This window comes from Pseudophryne corroboree, chromosome 5 (assembly GCF_028390025.1).
Source record: "Pseudophryne corroboree isolate aPseCor3 chromosome 5, aPseCor3.hap2, whole genome shotgun sequence".
Lineage (NCBI taxonomy): Eukaryota > Metazoa > Chordata > Amphibia > Anura > Myobatrachidae > Pseudophryne > Pseudophryne corroboree.
Genome location: NC_086448.1, coordinates 590,761,639 through 590,787,201, shown reverse-complemented (window position 1 = coordinate 590,787,201; position 25,563 = coordinate 590,761,639). Strand labels below are relative to the sequence as shown.

Genomic DNA, 25,563 nt, shown 5'->3' with positions numbered 1-25,563 from the left:
AATTGTTACCCAAAATACCTACAACAATCCTGCATATTGCCTACTGTGTGCTTAAGGTTTTCTTTTATGTCTGTGTGGCTTGTCAATTGCTGTATTACTTAAAGCTTCTGTATTACAGTATGTGCATTGCTTTTGATGTCTGTATTCACCTTGAGTCCTGTTGGAGAAATATAAATTAAATTGTTATTATTATTATTATTATTATATTATCAACACCACTGCCGACATCTGAAATGTTGCCAAGTAAAATGCCAAAATTCTGAGGATACTGATAGTTGGGTATAGGCTGCAGGGGGGAAGGTAAGAGTTAGGTCAGGGTTAAACACTAGGGGAAGGTTTAGGCTTAGGGACTGGAATTAGGATTAGGGATAGGGGGTAGACTACTTACCAGAACACCGCTGCTGAGGTGTCACTAGTTCTGACACCTCAGCAGAAGAAGACACTGGAGCTGTTGCCACCGTCAGGAGAGGTTAACACACCACTATATAACCATGGACAGTATATTGACAGTTCATCATGTTGACATATCATACGTGTAGATATGATGAATGTCAACATGATCACTGTCAACATACTAAACATGTTGACATGCTGCATATCGACAGTTTGGCAATGTCAGCATTCTCATGTTGACATGAAAACTGTTGACCAATCATACCACAATCACCAATACACAGAACTTTTATATTAAGCAACGATATACATAAAGTTCTTCCCCGGGAACGCATTATTGTACACATTCTGCATGAAAATGAACTATAGGAACATGATTAGGTACAACACCTTCAGAATATTTTACTTTTGCCCACAGAATAAACTTCCTAATTCTTACAACATATATAAAAATTCTCACAATTCTGACAAGTTTTGTAAACAAATCATTAGTTCTTCTCTAATAACAGATACATGTAAGTACTACAGTTTTCATCCATATGAGTAATATAGTGTCCAAATAAACATACATTTTATAATTTATGTTACATATTTGTATGTGACAATTTGTGCTAAACCAAATGAGCTGAGAGATACAGTATAATGAGTATCATGTGGATAATTGTTGACATACAGTAGTCACCGAACAACACAGCAAATGAGGTTATGTTGTAAATAATTTTGTGACTCACATAAGCTGCTATCCCTGGAACAATGAAACCAAAGAATACATAATATAAGTGGGTATAAAATTATATTATTCACATTCAATTAAGAAAAGTGTCATACATTGCTGGGGATTTCTATAATCACCTATTCTACTTTGGCTTTTTTTCTCCACTTTAGATATTCAGTAAAGCATGCTTGGGGGAAAGGAGGGGGCTGAACACTGACACTGTGTGGCTGCTTTTGCAGTGAGCTCCTGCTGTTGGACTCCTAGACACGGAGACAGCGCAGCCAGTCAGCTAGTGCTGCTGTAGAACTCCTAGACACAGAGACAGCTCACCCAGTAAGCAGAGGCTGCTGCTGGAGTACTTTACAGAGACAGCTCAGCCAGTCTACAGCTGGACTCCTGGACACAGCCAGCCTGGTATCTTTTGCTGCTGTTATTGCCTGTTGTCTAACACTTGCAGAGCTTAGGGAGGGTATATGAAGCATCCTCTAATATTGCAAAAGAAACTGTGCACATCAGGGCACTTAGAGGGACAGCACTATTCACCATGGCATCCAACTTCAATGATATTGTAAAGCAAGGTTATGTGAAAATCAGAAGCAAAAAGCTTGGGGTAAGTCTGCATTTCCTACTACAGTATCTGCTTTTTGTACCTCTTTCATGATTATTTTGCTAGCTGTTGTTATACAGTGTTGTGTGATGGAGACATACTGTACTCTCTTTAGCCACTTCAATGTATACTGTGCGTTCCATGGGGAGAGATGAGAATGAGTACATGATTTGTATACAGCAGCGTTGCAATCATCTGCATTTGCACAGCAACTAGAGACACTAGCTTTACTTCCTATGTTAGATCTTGGTAACATTTGGCCTGTGTCTATCAATGTCTTAATGTTAAAGACAGCAGGTTGCTGATCTGTTTTCAGGGGGAATAAAACATTGCCAGGCACTTCAGAGATGTTTTTAATGTGTTGCTGTGGAGTGTGGACAACAGCCACAAAGTGTATGAAGTATAGACACAGAGTGTGTGAAATATAGATACAGTGTATGAAGTATAGACAGAGGAATAGACCCACATGGGAGTTTTATACTGTGGGATAACTGCCTATACTCATGTTTCATTGTGTGATGGGAATTATTGGACTTTTGCACATACCTGAGCAGTTGATTAGCACAGTAAAAGTACAGAAGTTGTGGCATTAAGATGCAGATTTGTACAATTTAGAAAATTGTGTAACATGATGCTGAAATTTTTTTATTTGATATATATATATATATATATATATATATATATTAAAAAATATCCTGCATACTGTATATACATACACTTTGAATTTTATTAAGCGTAGAGGTTTCCTTTGTTATTTACCTGTTAGTTTTAGGCATTGTTATTGCAAAATGTTCCGCCTGTCTATGTTATTGCATTCATGGGTTCTAAGTGAGCACATAAACAATGGATGAAGGATGAACATGTTTTGTGGAATTGAAAAGGTAGACAGTAATGCTAGGATGGTTATCTTATCTTGGGCACATGGCTGAATGATTAAACATCTGAGTTGGACTGTGTGATGCCAGCAGACAGGGAACAGCAGGCTGGAGGCATAGTCTAGCACCTGTGTTATCTAGAGGACTCCTGTCAAATAATGAACTGCTTCCCCAAACTGTGTCAGATAAGCCAGAGTCACTCAGAAAACGAAATTCCTCAAGTAGCTTGGAACTCAGCTATACCTCTTATCACCAAAATAAATGATTATGGCAGTGGCCTGGGTGCTTGTCACACTGCAGAAACTGCTTGTATCTATATCGTGTTGTTTATCACTACACTTACCTTTGGTAATCATGACACTTCATTTTTGGTTGTTATAAGGGTTTAAAATAGAAAATGAAAAAAAGACATTTATGCTGTATACGACCATATTTATCAAAATATGATGTCAAATATCTATGGCTCACACCTCTCTTAAAATATAATGCCTAGCAACCTACCTGTAAAATGGGCCACAACCACTCCATATTTTGCCTGTTCCCCTATATACAATATATCTATACAGACAATATTTTGGGTATGCATGAGTAAACGTCAATGTAATTTTTGTGGGGCAAAGCGCAACAAAATATATTTATTTTCAATAGTTACATTTCCCAAAATAAATCTACTCTCTTGTTTCACAGTCTGTTCTGGATAATCAGATGGCAGCCACTTGTGTGATGAATCTTGTTAAAAAAATATAATAAATATAAAGAAAGATTGCATTGTGATTAAACGTATTGCATAGTGATGGAAAATGTACAGGACAAGAGCAGTAATTCTTAATGCAGACATCATTATTCTGAGTTGCCCCACTGCGCATATAATCACTATTCCTTCCAGTGAAAATGAATATTTTATATAATTGTTGCTTATTAGTGAGCAATTAGATCTACAGTAAAGCTGTGTACACAGTAAGCGATATATTGTACAATATATCATTCTGATGCAGGATAATGTATCGTAAGGATTGTATAGTGTGTACGCCAGGCCGTGTGTGTACGGTAGTCGTCCACTGCATCTTCCCATCAGATGGGACGATGGAATGAAGGATGGCATGCAGTTACATGTATGCTGTAACGATACATCGCGCCATCGTACTCCGGATCTTGTAGTGTGTACAGCGCATGCAATGTATTGGTTCATTGCATTGAACCATCACTAGGACACACATCGTTCTAGTGTGTACCCAACTTAAGTGCTGCAATGAAAGCAGCTGTATCTGTGAAGTAGGTGCAATATGAATTAAAGATACAGTATTATAGAAAAAGAGACTGATGTGTACAATGTCCAATGACTTCTTTTTCTAAGTACCTTTTTTTAAGATAATGAAAACTACTCTTTGTGCATTTCTACTAATTCAGACTTTTCATATTAGGAAAAGATTTGTCAATGACAACACGTGGATGAAACTACAAGTGAAGTTCCAGGCTTTGTATCAGTGTGCATCAGTGATTCAACAATCATACTGTATCAACATGAACACTGTGTCAGCTTTCTATCAACTTTTTTTTAAAGTAAATTTGATGTAGTAAAAAATAAATTAATTAAAAATAAATTCCACACTCCAAAATCCAAGCTTTTACATAAATTCAACAAAACTCATTCTAAAGGCAGGTATACACTAGGTGATGGGGAATTGTCGGCGATGGACGACTGTATAGTTGAACGATATAACATTCAATGATATAGTGCGTACACACTGAACATTATTGTTTAACGATAACGTTCAGTGACGTCACCGCTGGCATTTCCAAACATGCAGCTCAGCCCGACATTGATGGGTTTAGCAACATGTCAGCTCAATATTGATGATCGCTGAACGGCGTGCAGGAGTGTGCATTGTTCATCGGTCACCAATATTGCCCCCATACACACTGGACGATATAAGCCTATAAATAAATGATAACAACATTTATGTTTTTAGCGTTTATTTTTGTAGGCTAAAATCGTCTAGTGTGTACTCCCCTTAAGGCATGGAGATTAAAATAGTAACCTATTAGTTTTTTTCTATATCCAATACAAATAACACTGTAATACTGTGATATGTCTTTAATTTTATTATTCAAGAGATTAATTTTTAAGAAAAGCTAATCTAAGCAGAAGATTTTATGGTATATCATACCAAAAATGTAGGTGGCTAATGACATTTTAAATGTCAACAGGGCAATAAAAAGCCCTATAAGCCGAAGGCTTTTAATTAGCCCCAGACAGATAGTCTTCCATTGAGACAAATGTGCTTTTTCTTTCTGTGTGCCTGAGAGCAATGGAAGCAAGAGATATATTGACATATTATAACACGTAAGATTAAAACTACATTACAGGATTCTGCACTGTAAAATCAACTGAAGAGTACACTCAAGGATGAGTTGATGACAGAACCAAGTGTATTATTTCCTCTGCTGTGAAAATCAGTGACTCACTAGCTTTATTGTTACAGGGATAAATCTTTTTCTCTTGATGTCTTCTTTAATAGAAAAGATCACCCAGGTTACCAAAAATGGACTTAGCAGCAAAATTGTACAGTGCTGAATGCACAGACTTAATGATGCATTCTGCATTGACCCCGTGCTGAGGACTTACACCTTTGCAAATTCTTTGGGATTGCCCATCTGTTAGCCAACAATGCTGGAAAAAAAAATGAATTATTCTAAATATACTTTTTCATATTTGTTCACAATCAAATATGGGTATAATGGGATTGACTCTATTTGTCATGCTCCATAATGATGTAAGCTAGTAGACATCTGACATCTGATAGTTGATTTCTTAATCCTGTTCCAGAGCAAATTAAGGAAGATTTACCAATAGTGACACGTTCATAGTGGCATGGCTGTAACTAGGTGTGTGTTAGTATGGGAATGGGGTGCAGAGAATGACTATTTTATGTAGGTTATTTTGGTTACAACTTTGGGTTTACAGGGTGTCAAATATCTTTCTTATTCCTGGTGCCAAAAGGAATAGTTATATCTGATTAGTGGTCACAATTTTGTTGTGAGAAGGATCCTATAAAGAGCCTCATTGATTGTCTTAGGGTGTGTACACACGGTGAGATCCTTGCTATGCCCGATTTTCACTTGTGATTTCCCTTGAACTCCCCAGAGCCCAGCACCACCGATTTTGACTAACTTTTCTTGAGATATGGACTATGTGTGCTTACGATTTTGACTTATGTGAGATTTTGGCTCATGTGAGATGTCCTTGGCATGTGAGATGAACTAGATAGTACACCGATCTAGCAAGGATTGACTTGCCTGCACAGTCTATCTTTTCTTGCGATGCCGATCTGGAGGGACCGCGCATCGGGATCGAATCGGGATCGCAAGGCGACTTTCACCTTCAATCTGCACTAACTTTTCTTGAGATTTTGACTATATAGTCAAAATCGAAAGAAGATATCTCACCATGTGTACACACCCTTAGAATCAGAAAAATAGGGATCAACCAAATTTTGTACAACGAAAAAAATATTTTATTTGAGATTGCACAGTAGGCACAAGGCATACTATCAGGCCATGCTTGGGGTATAACACGTCTTTGTTATGAAAGTGCAAGTCTGCGCTTTTGAAAATTTGCCCTATGAAACAGATTTAGTAAAATTCATAATAACAAATGGTTTAATCAAGAAATCCCTAAAATAACATATAACACTGGTCACTTAATTGTATTCTGATGGAATGATAAAGCAGTAAGAGGTGAACTGTGTTAGCAGTGCACAGTATGAATCTGATTGTCACATTTATTCCATGGAGCTGTATTAATACCTCCAATAAAATGAATTGACCATTTGCGTCAAATAAACTGGTTCTCTCACTTTCTTGATACTTTTATATTAGTACACTTAGTGGGCAGCCTATTCTTTGCGAAAGGTACGAGTTGCCGTTGCAGTGACATATAAACACCAGTAAAGCACCTGAAATCACACCCCTTGCGGCCTCGCACATTTTTGCTTGCAACCCTATAGGGCCGCAAACAAAAATCAGTGAGCTGCCGGTCCCCTAAGTGTGACATACAGCAGCACCTACTCGCACCCGCAAATTCATTGCCAGTAATTGAATTACCCTTTCATCTGCAAAAAGCTCACATTTTAGCCAGGTATAACTGAACTTTAACATTTAGACATGTTTCAGTATAATTAAATATATATGACGTGACTATAACAATCGACAATCTATCTTACATTTCTCATAAGGCAAATAAATATAGGTTTATTGGAATATGTGTATTGTGATTCAAAAATTAAGGTTGAAGTATACCTCAACTGTCCCATATTTTGCATGTTCTATTAGATATTCAGATTGAAATTATAATGTGAAATCTTTTGTTTTATAAATACCTGATAAAAATCCATTAGGATTATCACCTATATGTTTTTCTAAATTGTGTGATGTTATTGTATATGAAAGATATTGTTCATTCATAAAAGAAAAATGTTGCTACCTATATTTTGGGCAGTGATTCATAGTTTAAGCACTAATATATTATAACTAGGTGCTTCATCGCACCCTACGGGCGCTCTTCACACCGTCGAAAGGGGCTACGCCCCCTTAACCCCTGCACGCCTTGCTGGGGTTCAATATTTGTATGAGTGGATAGAGGGGATAGAGAGACGCGGGCCGGTAGGGAGGGGATAGATAGAAGGGGGGCAGTAGGGAGGGGATAGAGAGATGCAGGGCGGCAGGGAGGGGATAGAGAGACGCAGGGCCGTAGGGAGGGGATAGAGAGACGCAGGGCGGTAGGGAGGGGATATATAGAGACGCGGGGCGGTAGGGAGGGGATAGAAAGACGCGGGCGGTATGGAGGGGATAGAGAGACGCGGGTCGGCAGGGAGGGGATAGAGAGACGCGGGGCGGTAGGGAGGGGATAGAGAGACCCGGGGCGATAGGGAGGGGATACAGAGAGGCGGGCGGCTGGGAGGGGATAGAGAGACACGGGGCGGTAGGGAGGGGATACAGAGACGCGGGGCGGTAGGAGGGGATACAGAGACACGGGGCGGTAGGGAGGTGATACAGAGACGCAGAGTGGTAGGGAGGGGATACTGAGACGCGGGCGGTAGGGAGGGGATGCAGAGGCATAGGGAGGAGGGGATAGAGAGAGGCGGGGCGGTAGGGAGGGGATATAGAGAGGCGGGGCGGTAGGGAGGGGATAGAGAGACGCGGGGCGGCTGGGAGGGGATATAGAGACGCGGGGCGGTAGGGAGGGGATAGAGAGACGCGGGGTGGCTGGGAAGGGATATAGAGACGCGGGTCGGTAGGGAGGGGATAGAGAGACGTGGGGCGGTAGGGAGGGGATAGAGAGACGCGGGGCGGCTGGGAGGGGATATAGAGACGCGGGGCGGTACGGAGGGGATAGAGAGACGCGAAGCGGTAGAGAGGGGATAGAGATACGCGGGGCGGTAGGGAGGGGATATAGAGACGCGGGGCGATAGGGAGGGGATAGAGAGACGCGGGGCGGTAGGGAGGGGATAGAGAGACGTGGGGTGGTAGGGAGGGGATATAGAGACGCGGGTCAGCAGGGAGGGTACCCAGTGAGGAAGCTGATGAAGAGAGGGGGGAAAGTAGTGGAGGGGGAGGGCACCAGAAGAGGAGACTTGTGTAAAGTGGCGAGCAGACATAGAAACAGTGGGTAGGATGGCCGAAGGGACTCACCGTTGGGGCTGTGGGCGGCTGCTGCAGGCTGGTAAACAGTACAGTGTCCAGAGGCGTCACTGGGTCAGCATTTCAGCATTACTGTTACACACATCTCTCCCCCCCCGCGACCAAAAGGGGGCGTGACCTGCTGTGAAAGGGGCGTGGCCTCGCGGGTCTGTTCTCTCTCGCTCAGGGGGTGTTTCCAGCTTGCCTGTAGATGCTGGCAGCCCCCGGAGACTGGAGAGTGTGTGCCGGCTGTGTGACAGGAGGAGAGTGCTGCAGGAGATGACGTCACTGCAGCACTCGCCTCCTGTCACAGCAGGAGAGCTGACAGCGGGATTTGTGCGGAGGAGGCGGCGGGTCTGTGTACATGGCGCAGAGAGGGCTATGAGAGCCTTCTCCTGCGCCACCCGTCCCTCCTAATGTGTATTCCGGGGGCGGCATCAGCCGTTGTTGTTGGGCCGGCGCCGCGGCCGGGGAATCAGAGCTGCTGATGGGTGGGGGGAGGGGAGAGAGAGAGATGGACAGGCAGCAGGAGCAGAGACTTGCTGACTCCGCCCACCGCTGTGACTCCACCCAGCGTTACGGGCACAGAGTCACAGATTTAGACAAATATATAGGAGATGTGCAGGGTAGCCATAATTATACTCCCAATATTCACAGCTGTCTGTAGCTTGATGTAACAACCAGAATGTCACCAAATTTGGTAGGGAGAATAATTAGGACACGAGAAGCAGGATTTAGTAAAAAGTAAATTTAGTTGAAAAAGTAATCAATATCGGGAATATGGCACTGTATGGTATGAAAACAGCATGACAAATGTTTTATTGATTGGTTTTCATTAGCGTAACACAATAAATGTTCGTTAGTGTTTAGTCTTGTTATTCATTTGTTTGTCCACTTTCATGCCATTTTCACATGGTACAATGCCATATATTTCCACTATCGGTGACTTTTTGCAATGATTTTTTTTCAGGGAATCCTGCTCCCTATGTTTATTAGTCTCCCTTCCAAATTTGATGACATTATGATTGTTGGATCAAGCTACATATGGCACTGAATAGGGGAGGTCTAATTATGGCCACCCTGTCTAGAGAGATCTAGAGGAGGCCCGTTTGCAAGCTCTGATTGGGCCCTCTTCTCTCTAGCCAGCAGCACTGTAGCTCTGGGCATTAGGGTCACTAGGGGACCCTAACGCTGTTCTAGAATCTAGTGCGTATTTTCTCAATAATTTCCTTAGTGTGCATACGCAAAACACTGGGAAAATGGCCGTATTGCCGTTTTCCTGGTGATTTCTGCAGTGCTGCAGAAGCAGGACCCCGGAATGTAAGTATTGAAAAAAATGGGTGCAGGGTGTGCAGTATGGGGCCCCCTGAACCAGGGGCACATGTGCAACACCCACTGCACCCATTATAAATACACCAGTGTGCAGGACCATGTTTAGAAATAGTCTAGTCTATTGCAATTAGATTTATCCCGTTAGTTGTAGTAGTTCATTAAGTTTGTTTTCTTCCAATTGCAACTTAACAGTTCTTTGACAAGGTACTTACTGTATGACAAATATTGCTTATTCATGACTAAAAATTATATTGGGGTCTATTCAGTTTCGGACTGCGGCATGAAGGGCTCACCGGAGGGGGATGCTGTATTAGGGGCCAATAGGAAAAAGAAACCCCTAGTGCGCTTATATGCTGATAGCTGCCCTTGGAAGCAAACAGAATCTTTCACCATGATTCTAGAAATAACATATATTGGAAAATTCGTGATTCCACGTGGCGCTACTTTACACCTCTAGAGTAAATTATGCTTACAAAAACAGCTTCACATCAAACAGGTGTTTGCGAATGGAATGAACAGATCAACAATAGAAATGGTTTAAAATCGCATGTAACATTCCAAAGGGGTTCTGCAATCCATATTCTTAAGATTTCTTGTCGGTGAACCTCTTAAAGAGAATAATAGTGATAGTGCAACACCGTCTAAAACTCATACAAATGAATTTAATAAAAATGCACTCACAAACATAGCAATAAAAAGAACATGTAAACATGTGCTGGAAAGATTTTCATGGGACCGGATGCTGCAAAATGGAACTTCAATGTGTAGTCACTAGAGATGTGCACTTGAAATTTTTCGGGTTTTGTGTTTTGGTTTTGGGTTCGGTTCCGCGGCCGTGTTTTGGGTTCGAACGCGTTTTGGGAAAACCTCACCGAATTTTTTTTGTCGGATTCGGGTGTGTTTTGGATTCGGGTGTTTTTTTCAAAAAACACTAAAAAACTGCTTAAATCATAGAATTTGGGGGTCATTTTGATCCCAAAGTATTATTAACCTCAAAAACCATAATTTCCACTCATTTTCAGTCTATTCTGAACACCTCACACCTCACAATATTATTTTTAGTCCTAAAATTTGCACCGAGGTCGCTGGATGACTAAGCTAAGCGACCCTAGTGGCCGACACAAACACCTGGCCCATCTAGGAGTGTCACTGCAGTGTCACGCAGGATGGCCCTTTACAAGAAACACTCCCCAAACAGCACATGACGCAAAGAAAAAAAGAGGCGCAATGAGGTAGCTGTGTGAGTAAGCTAAGCGACCCTAGTGGCCGACACAAATACCTGGCCCATCTAGGAGTGGCACTGCAGTGTCACGCAGGATGGCCCTTCCAAAAAACACTCCCCAAACAGCACATGACGCAAAGAAAAAAAGAGGCGCAATGAGGTAGCTGTGTGAGTAAGCTAAGCGACCCTAGTGGCCGACACAAACACCTGGCCCATCTAGGAGTGGCACTGCAGTGTCACGCAGGATGGCCCTTCCAAAAAACACTCCCCAAACAGCACATGACGCAAAGAAAAAAAGAGGCGCAATGAGGTAGCTGTGTGAGTAAGCTAAGCGACCCTAGTGGCCGACACAAACACCTGGCCCATCTAGGAGTGGCACTGCAGTGTCACGCAGGATGGCCCTTCCAAAAAACACTCCCCAAACAGCACATGACGCAAAGAAAAAAAGAGGCGCAATGAGGTAGCTGTGTGAGTAAGATAAGCGACCCTAGTGGCCGACACAAACACCTGGCCCATCTAGGAGTGGCACTGCAGTGTCACGCAGGATGGCCCTTCCAAAAAACACTCCCCAAACAGCACATGACGCAAAGAAAAAAAGAGGCGCAATGAGGTAGCTGTGTGAGTAAGATAAGCGACCCTAGTGGCCGACACAAACACCTGGCCCATCTAGGAGTGTCACTGCAGTGTCACGCAGCATGGCCCTTCCAAAAAACACTCCCCAAACAGCACATGACGCAAAGAAAAAAAGAGGCGCAATGAGGTAGCTGTGTGAGTAAGATAAGCGACCCTAGTGGCCGACACAAACACCTGGCCCATCTAGGAGTGGCACTGCAGTGTGGTAAATGGCATATTGGCAAGTTTACGCTTCTCCTCCGACATTTTTATTTTAGATTTTTGAGTCCTTTTTTTACTGATATTTGGTGTTTTGGATTTTACATGCTCTGTACTATGACATTGGGCATCGGCCTTGGCAGACGACGTTGCTGGCATTTCATCGTCTCGGCCATGAGTAGTGGCAGCAGCTTCAGCACGAGGTGGAAGTCGATCTTGATCTTTCCCTATTTTTGGAACCTCAACATTTTTGTTCTCCATATTTTAATAGGCACAACTAAAAGGCACCTCAGGTAAACAATGGAGATGGATGGATACTAGTATACTTATGGATGGACGAGCGACTGCCGACACAGAGGTAGCTACAGCCGTGGACTACCGTACTGTGTCTGCTGCTAATATAGACTGGATGATAATGAGATAAAATTAAAATATATATATATATATCACACTAGTACTGCAGCCGGACAGGTATATATTATGTAATGACGGACCTGCTGGACACTGTCTGTCAGACTCAGCACTGCAGACTCCTAAAGTAAGCTACTAGTATCAAGAAGATAGAAAAAAAAAAAACACGGGTAGGTGGTATACAATTATGGATGGACGAGCGACTGCCGACACAGAGGTAGCTACAGCCGTGGACTACCGTACTGTGTCTGCTGCTAATATAGACTGGATGATAATGAGATAAAATTAAAATATATATATATATATCACACTAGTACTGCAGCCGGACAGGTATATATTATGTAATGACGGACCTGCTGGACACTGTCTGTCAGACTCAGCACTGCAGACTCCTAAAGTAAGCTACTAGTATCAAGAAGATAGAAAAAAAAAAACCACGGGTAGGTGGTATACAATTATGGATGGACGAGCGACTGCCGACACAGAGGTAGCTACAGCCGTGGACTACCGTACTGTGTCTGCTGCTAATATAGACTGGATGATAATGAGATAAAATTAAAATATATATATATATCACACTAGTACTGCAGCCGGACAGGTATATATTATGTAATGACGGACCTGCTGGACACTGTCTGTCAGCACTGCAGACTCCTAAAGTAAGCTACTAGTATCAAGAAGATAGAAAAAAAAAAAACCACGGGTAGGTGGTATACAATTATGGATGGACGAGCGACTGCCGACACAGAGGTAGCTACAGCCGTGGACTACCGTACTGTGTCTGCTGCTAATATAGACTGGATGATAATGAGATAAAATTAAAATATATATATATCACACTAGTACAGCAGCCGGACAGGTATATATTATGTAATGACGGACCTGCTGGACACTGTCTGCAGAATGCGTTTATAAAAACACCACACGACGAGTGTTTAACTTTTTCAGGCAGACAATCACAATATACTGGTGGTCAGCAGACAATCACAATACTGGTGGTCAGTGGTCACTGGTCAGTCACACTGGCAGTGGCACTCTGGCAGCAAAAGTGTGCACTGTACTTAAAATATGTACTCCTGCTATAACTGCTCCCCAGTCTCCCCCACAATTAAGCTGTGTGAGCAGTGAGCACTCAGCACAGTCAGATATATACAGTATTAGATATGATGCAGCACACTGGGCTGGGCACAGATATGGTATGTGACTGTGTCACACTGTGTATCGTTTTTTTTCAGGCAGAGAACGGATTAATTAAACTGGTGGTCACTGGTCACACTATCAGCAGCAAGTAGTACTCCTCCTAATAATATGCTCCCCAAAATTTGTGTCTCTCTCTAGTACTCTAGTCTAAACGGAGAGGACGCCAGCCACGTCCTCTCCCTATCAATCTCAATGCACGTGTGAAAATGGCGGCGACGCGCGGCTCCTTATATAGAATCCGAGTCTCGCGATAGAATATGAGCCTCGCGAGAATCCGACAGCGGGATGATGACGTTCGGGCGCGCTCGGGTTAACCGAGCAAGGCGGGAAGATCCGAGTCGCTCGGACCCGTGTAAAAAACCCTGAAGTTCGGGCGGGTTCGGATTCCGAGGAACCGAACCCGCTCATCTCTAGTAGTCACACAAAGTCCCGGTAACCCCGGCGTCCACACACATCCCAGGTCACACCTCCAGTTCCTAGGTCCTCGTCCAGCACAGTTCCCTGCTCAAGCGCTTTTGGATTATATCCTTCCTCAGGAGCATAGGGAGCTACATACAGAAGTCCACCTTAAATAGTAGTTAGATGATTTCATTAGGAACACCTGCTCGTCCCATAATGATTTTCCGGAAGTTACGTCACCGGAAATGACGTTTCCGGATGTTGGGGAACATTCTCCATCCTCCTAGCTGCGTTCCACACAAACTATCCCGGAATTTGCGTCAACCGGAAGTGACGTTTCCGGATGTTGATATGCATTCCACATCACGTTTATTTGCGTTCCACCGCATGTTTTCCATGACCAGGTCCAATATTATGTAAACAAAGCACAAAGAGTGGGTACAATAACTACATGAGGTAGATTAGGTTGTAATAAAGTGCATATTTTGATATTAAAACTTACAGAAAGAAAACACAATATGAAAACATAATAAGATTATTTACAAATACGAAAAGAGACCACAAATAATGGAATTAAGGAATTAATAAGACACATAAATGGTAAAAAGGAAGAAAAGGAATATAAAAGGCACTGAAAACAAATTTCTTAAGAAACCACTTGAGCTCAAAAGTAGCTTGCATGGAATTTAATAAGTGTGGAATTAAGAAGTGTGTTATCTGAACAGTTAAAAAAACAGTTGAACAAACATTGGGGGTAATTCCAAGTTGATCGCAGCAGGAAATTTTTTAGCAGTTGGGCAAAACCATGTGCACTGCTAGAGGGACGCTAGAGCCCAGAGGAAGCTCTATCATAGAGCAAAATGCGCATTGGTTAGCCGTGTGCCGCCGATGCATGTTGAATGTTTTAGCTCACTAGATACTTGTCTTTTCTGCTACCTAAACACTGTTTAGTATATGGAGGAGATTCAGTCATAAGGAAGCCTGGCTGTGCGTGCACGCTTAGAATCTGCTTGTTATCCACGTATCATCTCATGACGCATGGCTATGCTGAATAGCAGATAGCTGTTGCAAGCAGGGTCAGCATACTTTGAATTTGAGATAACAATAACTCTATATATATTGCTAAATTTGGCACATCTTATTATAGAACGCTGTGCCAGTAAGCACAAGATCAGAGGCGTTTGGAAGTATATGGTAGTAATTTATACAATTGATTTAAACGTAACCATATACCAATTGGGACATACTTCCTCTGATGTGGGATAATGTTAGTAATCATAGGTATACCTTGATTACAAGTATCACCGCTAATAACTTGTGCACATCAGCTATAAACAGCAGTCCCTGTAACAAACAGGGTACTTGAGTGTCAATAAATAAATACATACATATGAACTGCTGACTCCTGCAAATCCTATTACAGCCTGTGTGCATTAGCAATAAACAGTAGTCCCTACAATAATTAATGTGTTGAGTGTATATGATCTATGAGGAATTAAGAAGGCTGTGCATAAAAGCACAGGATCAGAGGTGGATGAAAACACACTGGGATATTTAATATAACTCATATAAACATACTAATACACTATTTGGGACGTATTTCCCCCGCTGTGGGATAACATCAGCAACTACAAGTGTGTAACCATATATACCTGTATTACGCAATTATATAAACAGGGACATAGATTGGAAATATTTGGGGTATAAATATCACGTGCAGCCAAGAAGCCTGGTATATGTAGCGGGATCCGGTCTGAAGATCGACAGTGTCTAGGTCGACAATGTTTAGGTCGACCACTATAGGTCGACAGTCACTAGGTCGACATGGATGGAAGGTCGACAGGGTTTCTAGGTCGACATGTGCTAGGTCGACAGGTCTAAAGGTCTACATGAGTTTTTCACATTTTTTTCTTTTTTTGAATTTTTCATACTTAACGATCCACGTGGACTACGATTGGAATGGTAAAATGTGCCGAGCGAAGCGGTAGTGGAGCGAAGGCACCATGCCAGAAGCTTGGCGAGCGAAGCGAGCCATGCGAGGGGACACGGTGCACTAATTTGGGATCCCGGTCACTCTACGAAGAAAACGACACAAAAAAAATTAAAAAAATCCTCATGTCGACCTTTAGACCTGTCGACCTAGCACATGTTGACCTAGAAACCCTGTCGACCTTCCATCCATGTCGACCTAATGACTGTCGACCTATAGTGGTCGACCTAAACATTGTCGACCTAGACACTGTCGATTTGATGAACCACACCCATATGTAACGTCTGCACAATGTCCCTAGCATATAAATAAAGGCAGAGTGCTAAGAACTTGAATTGAACTACATTTAGCAACATTTGTTGCCACTCTCTGCAGACAAGACTGAATTGACACATTATAAACATCAAGGTTGTTATTAAACACTTGTTGCCATTCTCTGCACACTAGGCAATACTATATTGAAAATAACTGTTATCAGCATAAGAAAGTTAATAGATACATTATAAACATTAAGGCTGTGATTGAAACGTTATATCTTTTATTCACTCTTCCAATTTGTTATGGTCAACCCGTGAGACTAATACATACCACAACACATGTAACATGTGGAATACTGTTCGGGTATAGGTGCAGTTACAGATTATACATAGAATTCTATGACAAGGACAACAATACATTATTATCTATAGTGGATGTATATATACACAATTGGGGCTACAAACATTTGTACTCATCATAAGAGTATATTGAATATATAAGAAATAATAGGCGGCACACGATTTGGTTTTAAAATATTTTATTTTTACACAAGACAGAAATCTGTCTAATAAAGATTCTTCTTTTTTCTTCACGTTTTTATATTTCTATATTGTTTTTAAATATTTTGCTTTAGTATGGTCGAATAATTAGGCCATAATAATATCATAGGTGGAACACAAGTTAGGAACATTCCATGTGGATATTGGCTATCTTCATTTGAGAATATGTACTCAGTAATGAAGCTATGAAATTATCAAATTATTTGTGAATGGGATGGAGTGCACCCCAAGAAACTGATCCCTGCTATAATTTTCTTTTCTGCACTGCAGGGGAGGCAGATATAACATGTGCAGAGAGAGAGAGATTTGGGTGTGGTGAGTTAAATCTGCAATCTAAATTGCAGTGTAAAAATAAAGCAGCCAGTATTTACCATGCACAGAAACAAAATAACCCACCCAAGTCTAACTCTCTCTGCAAATGTTATATCTGCCTCCCCTGCAGTGCACATGGTTTTGCCCAACTGCTAAAAAAATTCCTGCTGCGATCAACTTGGAATTACCCCCATTGAGCACCATCAGGGAAAGGTAACTTACTTAAACAACTTATTCCCACCCCACTAAACCCAAAATTAACTCACAAATGACCACAGCATGTTCATCAAACTACTGTTTCTTATTTCAATTCATAGAATTTTCACCAAATTTAACACATTTTACACTCACCCTAAAACTCACCCCTCTGTGCACATTGCAGCTTCTATCCTCCACTCCCCTCTTCTAACCACTCATGAGCTTTATACTTATTTCTCTGCAAGTACTTTGACAACCACAATTGGCCACCATAATAAACACTTGCAAACACCCACCAATATTTATCTCACTCTTCTGCTTTTATTAGCTGGTGACATATCACCAAATGCAGGCCTCAACCACCTGTCCCTCTCAAAATCAGCTATCTCAAAACAACATAGAAATCCATCTAACCTCATAAATATCAAGTGTCTCCCATCCCCCTCCAAGTCACTAAAATGTGCCTTATTGAATGCATGCTCTATTTGTAACAAATTAACATCCATCCATGACCTCTTCATATCTCACAACTTTAATCTGCTGGCTATAACAGAAACATGGCTCACACAATCAGTCACAGCCTCCCCTGCAGCACTGTCACACGGTGGTTTCCACTTCACACACACACACACACACACACACACACACACACGCACGCACACACACACACACACACACACACACACACACACACACACACACACACACACACACACACACACACACACACACATCCAGGCCTAATAATAGTAAAGGTGGTTTTGTTGGAATCTTACTGTCACAATTTTTCACATACACTGTTCTACCTCAGGTTTCATCACTTGCATTCACATTATTTGAAGTTCTCCCCCTTCTCTCTACGTGTTGCAGATATCTATCGCCCTCCTGGGCAACCCAAACAATAATTTCTAGAAGATTTTTCTGCCTGGCTCCCACACTTATTATCCTCTGACATCTCCACCATCATTATGGGCGATTTCAGTATAGCTCTTGACAGTCCACAATCTGTTCATGCCTCCAAACTCCTCTCTCTAACTCTTCTCTCTAACCTCCTCTCTTGGCCTCACCCAATGGTCTGACTCCTCTACTCACAAGGAGGGCCACTGCCTTGATCTTGTGTTCACCAGGCTCTGCTCAGTTTCCAAATTTATTAATACTCCTTTCCCTCTCTCTGATCACAACCTGATCACCTTCAAAATGTCTTCTATTACTCTAAATTCTATGACACTAAGACCAAGCAAGCCTCCTCTAACCCGCAGAAATATTAACAATATACATTTTCAACAACTTCCACTTCTCTTCAACAACTCCTCTCACCAATCTCTACATTTACCACACCTGACACTGCTGTATCCCACCTGCACCAGACCCTAGAGAGTGCCCTTGATGAAGTGGCTCCAGCTACCCATCACACTCCACGTAGGCTTAGATACCAACCATGGAACTCTAAATCAACAAGACACCTACAAAAACTGTCACATAAAGTAGAATGTCAGTGGCGTAAATCTCAGAATCCAAGTGACTTTCTCACATATAAGACCACCTACCAATCCTATCGTCAGGCCCTGGACACTGCCAAACAAACATATTTCCAATCTCTCATCTCTTATCATGCCACCAACCGCAAGCGACTTTTTAATACATTTAAATCATTTCTTAACCCTCCCTCACCTCCCCCACTAGTTAATATCAGTGCACAAGAACTTGCTTTCTACTTCAAGGATAAGAGTGATAAAACCCGAGATGAAATGGTATGCTCTAACTCAGCCAGTGACCTGCTCAATTCCCTACCTGAACCCTCTGGCACTTTTTCTTCATTTGATCCCACAAGTGAAGATGAAGTATCAACATTCCTTTCATCCTTCTACTCCACTACCTCGCCTCTTGATCCTATGCCCTCACAAGTCAGTAAAACTTTGTCTCCTGTGCTTATCCCAATCTTAACTAAAATCTGTAATCTCTCTCTCTCTCTCTTCTGGTATATTTGCTTCTCTGTTTAAGCATGCAGTTATTACTCCCATTCTAAAAAAACACAACTCTGACCCAAACACACTCTCTGACTACCGTCCCATTTCTCAGCTACCATGCCCAACACTCCACATAGATGGCACTAACCAAAGTAGTGAATGATCTAGTCACTGCTAGATCGAAAGGCCATTACACACTACTTATTCTTCTAGAACTCTCTGCTGCTTTTGACACTGTTGACCACTCTCTTCTCATACAAACACTACAATCACTAGGTCTTCAAGACACAGCCCTTACTTGGTTCTCATCCTACCTATCTAATCACTCTTTCAGTGTTCACTTCTCTGATTCTACCTCTTCTTCTCTACCTCTATCAGTTGGAGTACCGCAGGGCTCAGTCTTGGGTCCTCTGCTGTTCTCAATCTATACCTCATCTCTTGGTAAACTAATCAGCTCCTTCAGATTTCAGTATCATTTGTACGCTGATGATACTCAAATCTACCTATCCTCCCCAGATTAATCACCATCTGTTTTGGCTCGTGTCACTGAATGCCTGTCTGCCATTTCATCTTGGATGTCCTCTCGCCACCTCACACTCAACATTAATTATTTTCCCACCAGCTAAGAGTAGTTACCAACCTGATATCGCCATAACTGTTGACAATGCGACTATCCACCCTACTCCACAAGCTCGCTGCCTAGGTTTCACCCTTGACTCTGAACTGTCCTTTGTTCCACACATTCAATCTGTCTCTAAATCATGTTACATGCACCTAAAAAACACATCCAAAATATGCCCTTATCTTACACAAGACACTGCAAAAACTCTAATCCATGCACTCATCATCTCCCGCATTGATTATTGTAATAGTCTCCTTACTGGTCTTCCCAAACATAGGCTCTCACCACTACAGTCCATTTTAAATGCAGCTGCAAGGCTAATCTTCCTTGCTATACATTTTTCGTCGGCTGATCCGCTCTGTCAGTGCCTCCACTGGTTACTGGTATTCTACCGTGTTAAATATAAAATACTTTTACTTACATACATGGCTACTAACCAAACTGCACCATCATACATCTCCTCACTCATCTCAAAATATCTCCCTAACCAACCTCTCCGTTCTGCAGCAAGATCTGTGTCTCTCATCCACATGTATTACCTGTTCCCACTCAGAATTACTGGACTTTACCCGGGCTTTACCCACTCTGTGGAATGCCCACGCACAATAAGACTCTCCTCTAGTCTTCAAACCTTTAAACGTTCCCTGAAAACTCTCCTCTTCAGACAAGCCTACCAAATTTCAGACCCACCCACATAACCTTCAATACTTCCCTATCCAATTACATCCTCTCTGTACTTTCCACATAACCTCACATATTTTGTCTTCCAACATTGCTGGGTGATCATATCATACAACCCATTAAGAACCTAGCAATCTGGTGGACCATTATGCAACAGGTAGCATCTATCCTTGTGTATCAATGCCTATTTCCCTATAGATTGTAAGCTTGCGAGCAGGGCCTTCCTACCTCTGTCTGTCTGTGTCTTTGCCCAGTTTTGTTTTATAACTGTTGTTCTAATTGTAAAGCAATATGGAATATGCTGCGCTATATAAGAAACTGCTAATAAATAAATAAATAATGTGTAAAAAGGGGATGCTCTCTGCTGTAATGTGTAAAAGGTGGACTGTCTGCCGTAATGTGTAAAAAGGGGACTCTGTCTGCCGTAATGTGTAAAAAAGGGTACTGTCTGCTGTAATGTGTAAAAAGGGGGACTGTCTTCCGTAATGTGTAAAAAAGGGGACTCAGTTGTAATGTGTAAAAAGGGGATGCTGTCTGCCGTAATGTGTAAAAAAAGGGGACGCTGTCTGCCATAATGTGTAAAAAGGGGACGCTGTCTGCCATAACGGGTAAAAGGTGGACTCTGTCTGCCATAATGTGTAAAAAGGGGACGCTGTCTGCCATAATGTGTAAAAAGGGGGACTGTCTGTCGTAATGTGTAAAAAGGGGATGCTGTCTGCTGTAATGTGTAAAAAAGGGGACTCTGGCCCTCATTCCGAGTTGATCGCTCGCTAGCTGCTTTTAGCAGCATTGCACACGCTAGGCCGCCGCCCTCTGGGAGTGTATCTTAGCTTAGCAGAATTGCGAACGAAAGATTAGCAGTTCTGCTATTAAATATTTCCCTGCAGTTTCTGAGTAGCTCCAGACTTACTCCTAGATTGCTATCACTTCAGACTATTTAGTTCCTGGTTTGACATCACAAACAAGCCCTGTGTTCGGCCAGCCACTCCAGCGTTTTAGCCTGACACGCCTGCGTTTTTTAGCACACTCCCAGAAAACGCTCAGTTTCCGCCTAGAAACACCCACTTCCTGTCAATCACTCACAGATCAGCAGAGCGACTGAAAAGCGTTGCTCGGACCTGTGAAAAATTGCATAGTCTTGTGTAAAAATACTTAGCGCGTGCGCCCTGCGGCCCATACGCATGCGCAGATTCACCCAGTTTTAGCCTGATCGCTATTCTGCTAAAAACGGCAGCGAGCGAACAACTCGGAATGACCACCTCTGTCTGTTGTAATGTGTAAAAAGGGGACGCTGTCTGCTGTAATGTGTAAAAAGGGGGACAGTCTGCCGTAATGTGTAAAAAGGGGACGCTGTCTGCCGTAATGTGTAAACGGTGGACTATTGAGTATATTTACTAAGGTTCATAGTTGTTGCCATTTGGTGGGAGTTTCATCTCGATTAGTATCGGTCGTTTGTTTTGCAACTTTTTGAATTTTGTTCATGTAATTTACTAAGCTTCCGAGTTGAAGTAATTCGTGTTTTCCGATGTCGATGCTAATCGTATTGTCGGGCAGTGTTTTACAGGAGTGATTAGTAAAACACTGCCGGACTTAACACAATGAAGCCCGGCCAGATCTGTGAGATCCGTTCAGGGCTTCATTGTGTATATTTTAGTAAGTGTTGAAATTGTTAAAAATAGAAAAAAAAACTTGAGTGGCGTCCCCCCTCCTATGCATAGCCAGCCTCAGACTCTTTGAGCCAGTCCTGGTTGTTAAAATATAGGGGGAAAATTGCGTAGTGTCCCCCCATATTTAAACAAACAGCACAGGGCTCTGCGTCCGGTCCTGGTTAAAAAAATATGGGGCATATCGGATTATATTGCCCAGATGTTAGTGCAGTTACAATTTGGGAGGCACATAAATGTGTAATTCGAGGTAGATGTATACAGCTTGGCTCTCAACTCAAGAATGAGAGAGTGGCACAGAGGCTGCAGCTCATTGAACGAATAGCGTCTTTGGAGGCCGCACACTAGTCCTCCCTTGATGCATGGGTTTTTCTGGAACTGACTGAGGCCCACCAAGCCCTTAACAAATTTTTATGGGTTAAAACTAAATTAGGAATGACTAAATGTTGCCATAAATTTTATTTATGGGGCAACAAACCTGGTGCTATGCTCGCTAGGGCGCTACAGGCCCAGAGACTGCAGTCTTACGTTCACTCTATCAATGAGTCGGGGGGACATGCTGCATATACATTGCCTCAGATTGCTCACTCCTTCCAGAATTATTATGAGTCTCTCTATAATCTCAGAAAGGACCACAGTTCCCAAGCCACCTCTGATTTGAAGGTGCTGATATGGAGATATATTGCGGAAGTTGATTTTCCAAGACTCCCTGCATCAGACCTGGATTCTTTAGACCGTCCCTTTACCATAGAAGAGCTGGAAACAGCCTTAGCAGCTACACCGGGAAGAGCCCGGGCCCGGACGGCTTCCCAGTCGGATACTACAAAACCTTTAAAAATCCTTATTGCCGCTGTTTTTGAAGGCATGCAATTCCATCTCTGCTGAGAAAGGCTTTTCTCTGCAGACCCTGGAAGCAAATATAACAGTGATCCCAAAGGAGGGTAAGGACCTCACTCAGTGCTCGAGTTACTGACCTATTTCCCTTCTGAACTGTGACATTAAACTCTTTGCTAAACTGCTTGCGGGTCATTTGGGCCGCCTTCTCCCGTTGGTGGTGCATGGGGACCAAGTGGGATTTATACTTGGACAGGAGGCTAAAGATAACACTTCCAAAGTTATAGATCTTACCCACCTTGCTCAAAAAGGATCCTCCCATACGGTACTCCTGTCCACTGATGCGGAGAAGGCCTTTGACAGGATAGATTTGCAGTTTATGGAAGGTCTTCTCGAGCACTTGGGTTTGGGTCCCACCTGCCTTAGTCATATATTAACTCTTTATAAGCTACCATCAGCCAGGGTCCGAGTGAATGGTGCCCTATCTGCTCCCTTTCTGATACGAAACGGGACAAGGCAAGGCTGCCCCTTGTCCCCGCTCATATTTGTTCTCTGCATGGAGGCACTTGCGAGAGCGATTCGGGCCAATCCGAATATTCACAGTGTATGGGCAGGACGGCGTGAGCACAAATTGGCACTGTATGCGGATGACCTTTTGGCTATTTTGTTGGACCCGGTGACTTCCCTTCCAGCTCTTATGCAGGAATTTGATAGGTTCAACTTGCTTTCTAACTTCAAGATAAATTTCACTAAGTCTATTGCCTTGAATATTTCAATGCCCACACGAGTACTTGATGGAATTCGGGATTCGTTCCCGTTCCAATGGCATCCTGCTCAGCTATAGTATTTGGGAGTTCTCTTGACTAAAGACCTCATTGATTTATACCGGGTAAATTTTCTTCCTTTACTGCTTAAGATTACTACAGATCTTAATAAATGGTATTTACTCCAACTTACTTGGCAGGGTAGGATTAACACGGTAAAGATGACAATTCTCCCTAAAGTTTTGTACCTACTGCACACGTTGCCCATAGCAGTACCTACTTCTTTTTTCACTACTCTGCAGTCATCTGTTGGTCATTTTATTTGGGGGCGGAGAGTGCACCGACTCTCCCAATTCACACTGACCCGTACTCGTAGAGAAGGCGGTTTACAATTACCTAATTTTATTAGCTATTATTATGCTGTGCATTTGGCCAGAGTTATTGATATGTCTAGATCCCCATGTCCTAAGCAATGGCCACCAATAGCGGAAGTAACTGCGGGTGCTCCTTCCCGTATTCTCCCCTGGCTCAAAAAAATTCCACGTGTAACACATCCCACCTTAGGCCCGACCCTTAAGATATGGAAGAAATTTAGGTTTTTAGACTCTTTTAGCCCAATCCCTTCACTGCCGACACCTCTATTGTTTAATCCAGACCTACTCGCAAATCCCCTCTCCCTGTCTCCGTCATCAGTATGGGCTGAAGCTGGCATTTCTCGTTTGAGTCACCTGATTGGTTCGACGAGTTTCCATCCCTTCGCGGACCTGCAACGATCCCTAAGTCTACCGACTAATTCTTTCTGGGCTTACCTACAAATTCGGCATTATGTTACTGCAATGCCGGCTTGTGCGGTGGGATGGAAACCGACAATTTTTGAGTCCTTGTGTCTCTCCGAGAATTTGCCATGACACCTAATATCTTTGCTATACAGACAATGCCTTGCGAGCTTTCCCACCCGTCCTCTGGCATTTGTTACGGCTTGGCATGAAGACCTGGGTAAAGAGTTGACCACTGACCAATGGTCTCGCATTTTTCAGTTCACATTTGCTAGTTCATCCTCACTTCAAGTTCTGGAGACACAATACAAAGTGGTCTCGAGATGGTATAGATGCCCGGATCGGGTTCACCACATATTTCCGAGTGTTCCAGACGTCTGCTGGAGGTGTGGCCAGTCTCGTGGCACTCCCTGCCATATCTGGTGGCGATGCCCGGGTCTGGCTTCCTTTTGGCAACAGGTTCATTCTATTACCAGGCGTGTCACGGGACTCCAAATACCAGAGACACCTGAGTTTTGGTTGCTTAATTTATTAGGTCTCCCGCTATCCCAGTTTAAAAATTCACTACTGCGACATCTGATGAATGCTGCTAGGGCAACCATTCCGTGTTTCTGGAGATCTCCGGTACAGCCTCCCATTGCCAGGTGGTTTCAAAGAATCGATTACTACATGGCAATGGAGGACTTGACGTCTTCTTCCGAACAATCTGCGTCTCAATTCACAGCCATCTGGTTTGACTGGCTGGAATTCAAAGGGACGCAGGAATACAAAACTTTTTCGCTGCTCTCCCCCCCTATGACATCTGTTGTGATGGTGATGGCGGTCTATCCATCTTTCTCTTTTTTCTCTTTCTTTACCTTTTTTCTGTCTGTTCTTTCTGTTTCTTGTATGTTCTGTTTTTCTTGTTATTACTTGAAGATAATACAGTTTACTGCCTCAAGTTAAGTAGGCTGATGATATTATACATTGCTTTTGTTCTCTGTATGTTTAGTCTCTGACTGTTATGTCAGCTTATGCTACGATGATTCTTGTACTGTATGCAATTTTTTTGAGCTGTATACTGTTATTTCTTTACTAATAAAACACAATTTGCATTAAAAAAAATATGGGGGACAAAAGGTGTAGGGGTCCCCCGTATTTTTTAAACCAGCACCGGGCTCCACTAGCCAGAGAGATAATGCCACAGCCGGGGGACACTTTTATATAGGTCCCTGCGGCCAAGGCATTACCCCCCCATCTAGTCACCCCTGGCCGGGGTTCCCTGAAGGAGTGG

At 42.7% G+C, this 25,563-nt stretch overlaps 1 protein-coding gene across 3 annotated transcripts in view; it reads left to right on the top strand.

Annotated features, from left to right (window-relative positions):
• The first annotated feature begins 1,383 nt into the window (after positions 1 to 1,383).
• The window catches only part of DOK6 (docking protein 6), a 799,313-nt gene continuing 775,133 nt past the window's right edge, over positions 1,384 to 25,563 (top strand). For all 3 annotated transcript variants that reach the window (XM_063923391.1, XM_063923390.1, XM_063923392.1), the window contains exon 1: positions 1,384 to 1,718. In XM_063923391.1, coding sequence (XP_063779461.1) covers positions 1,653 to 1,718 — 66 coding nt within the window. In that variant the 5' untranslated portion in view covers positions 1,384 to 1,652. The remainder of the gene's footprint in view (positions 1,719 to 25,563) is intronic.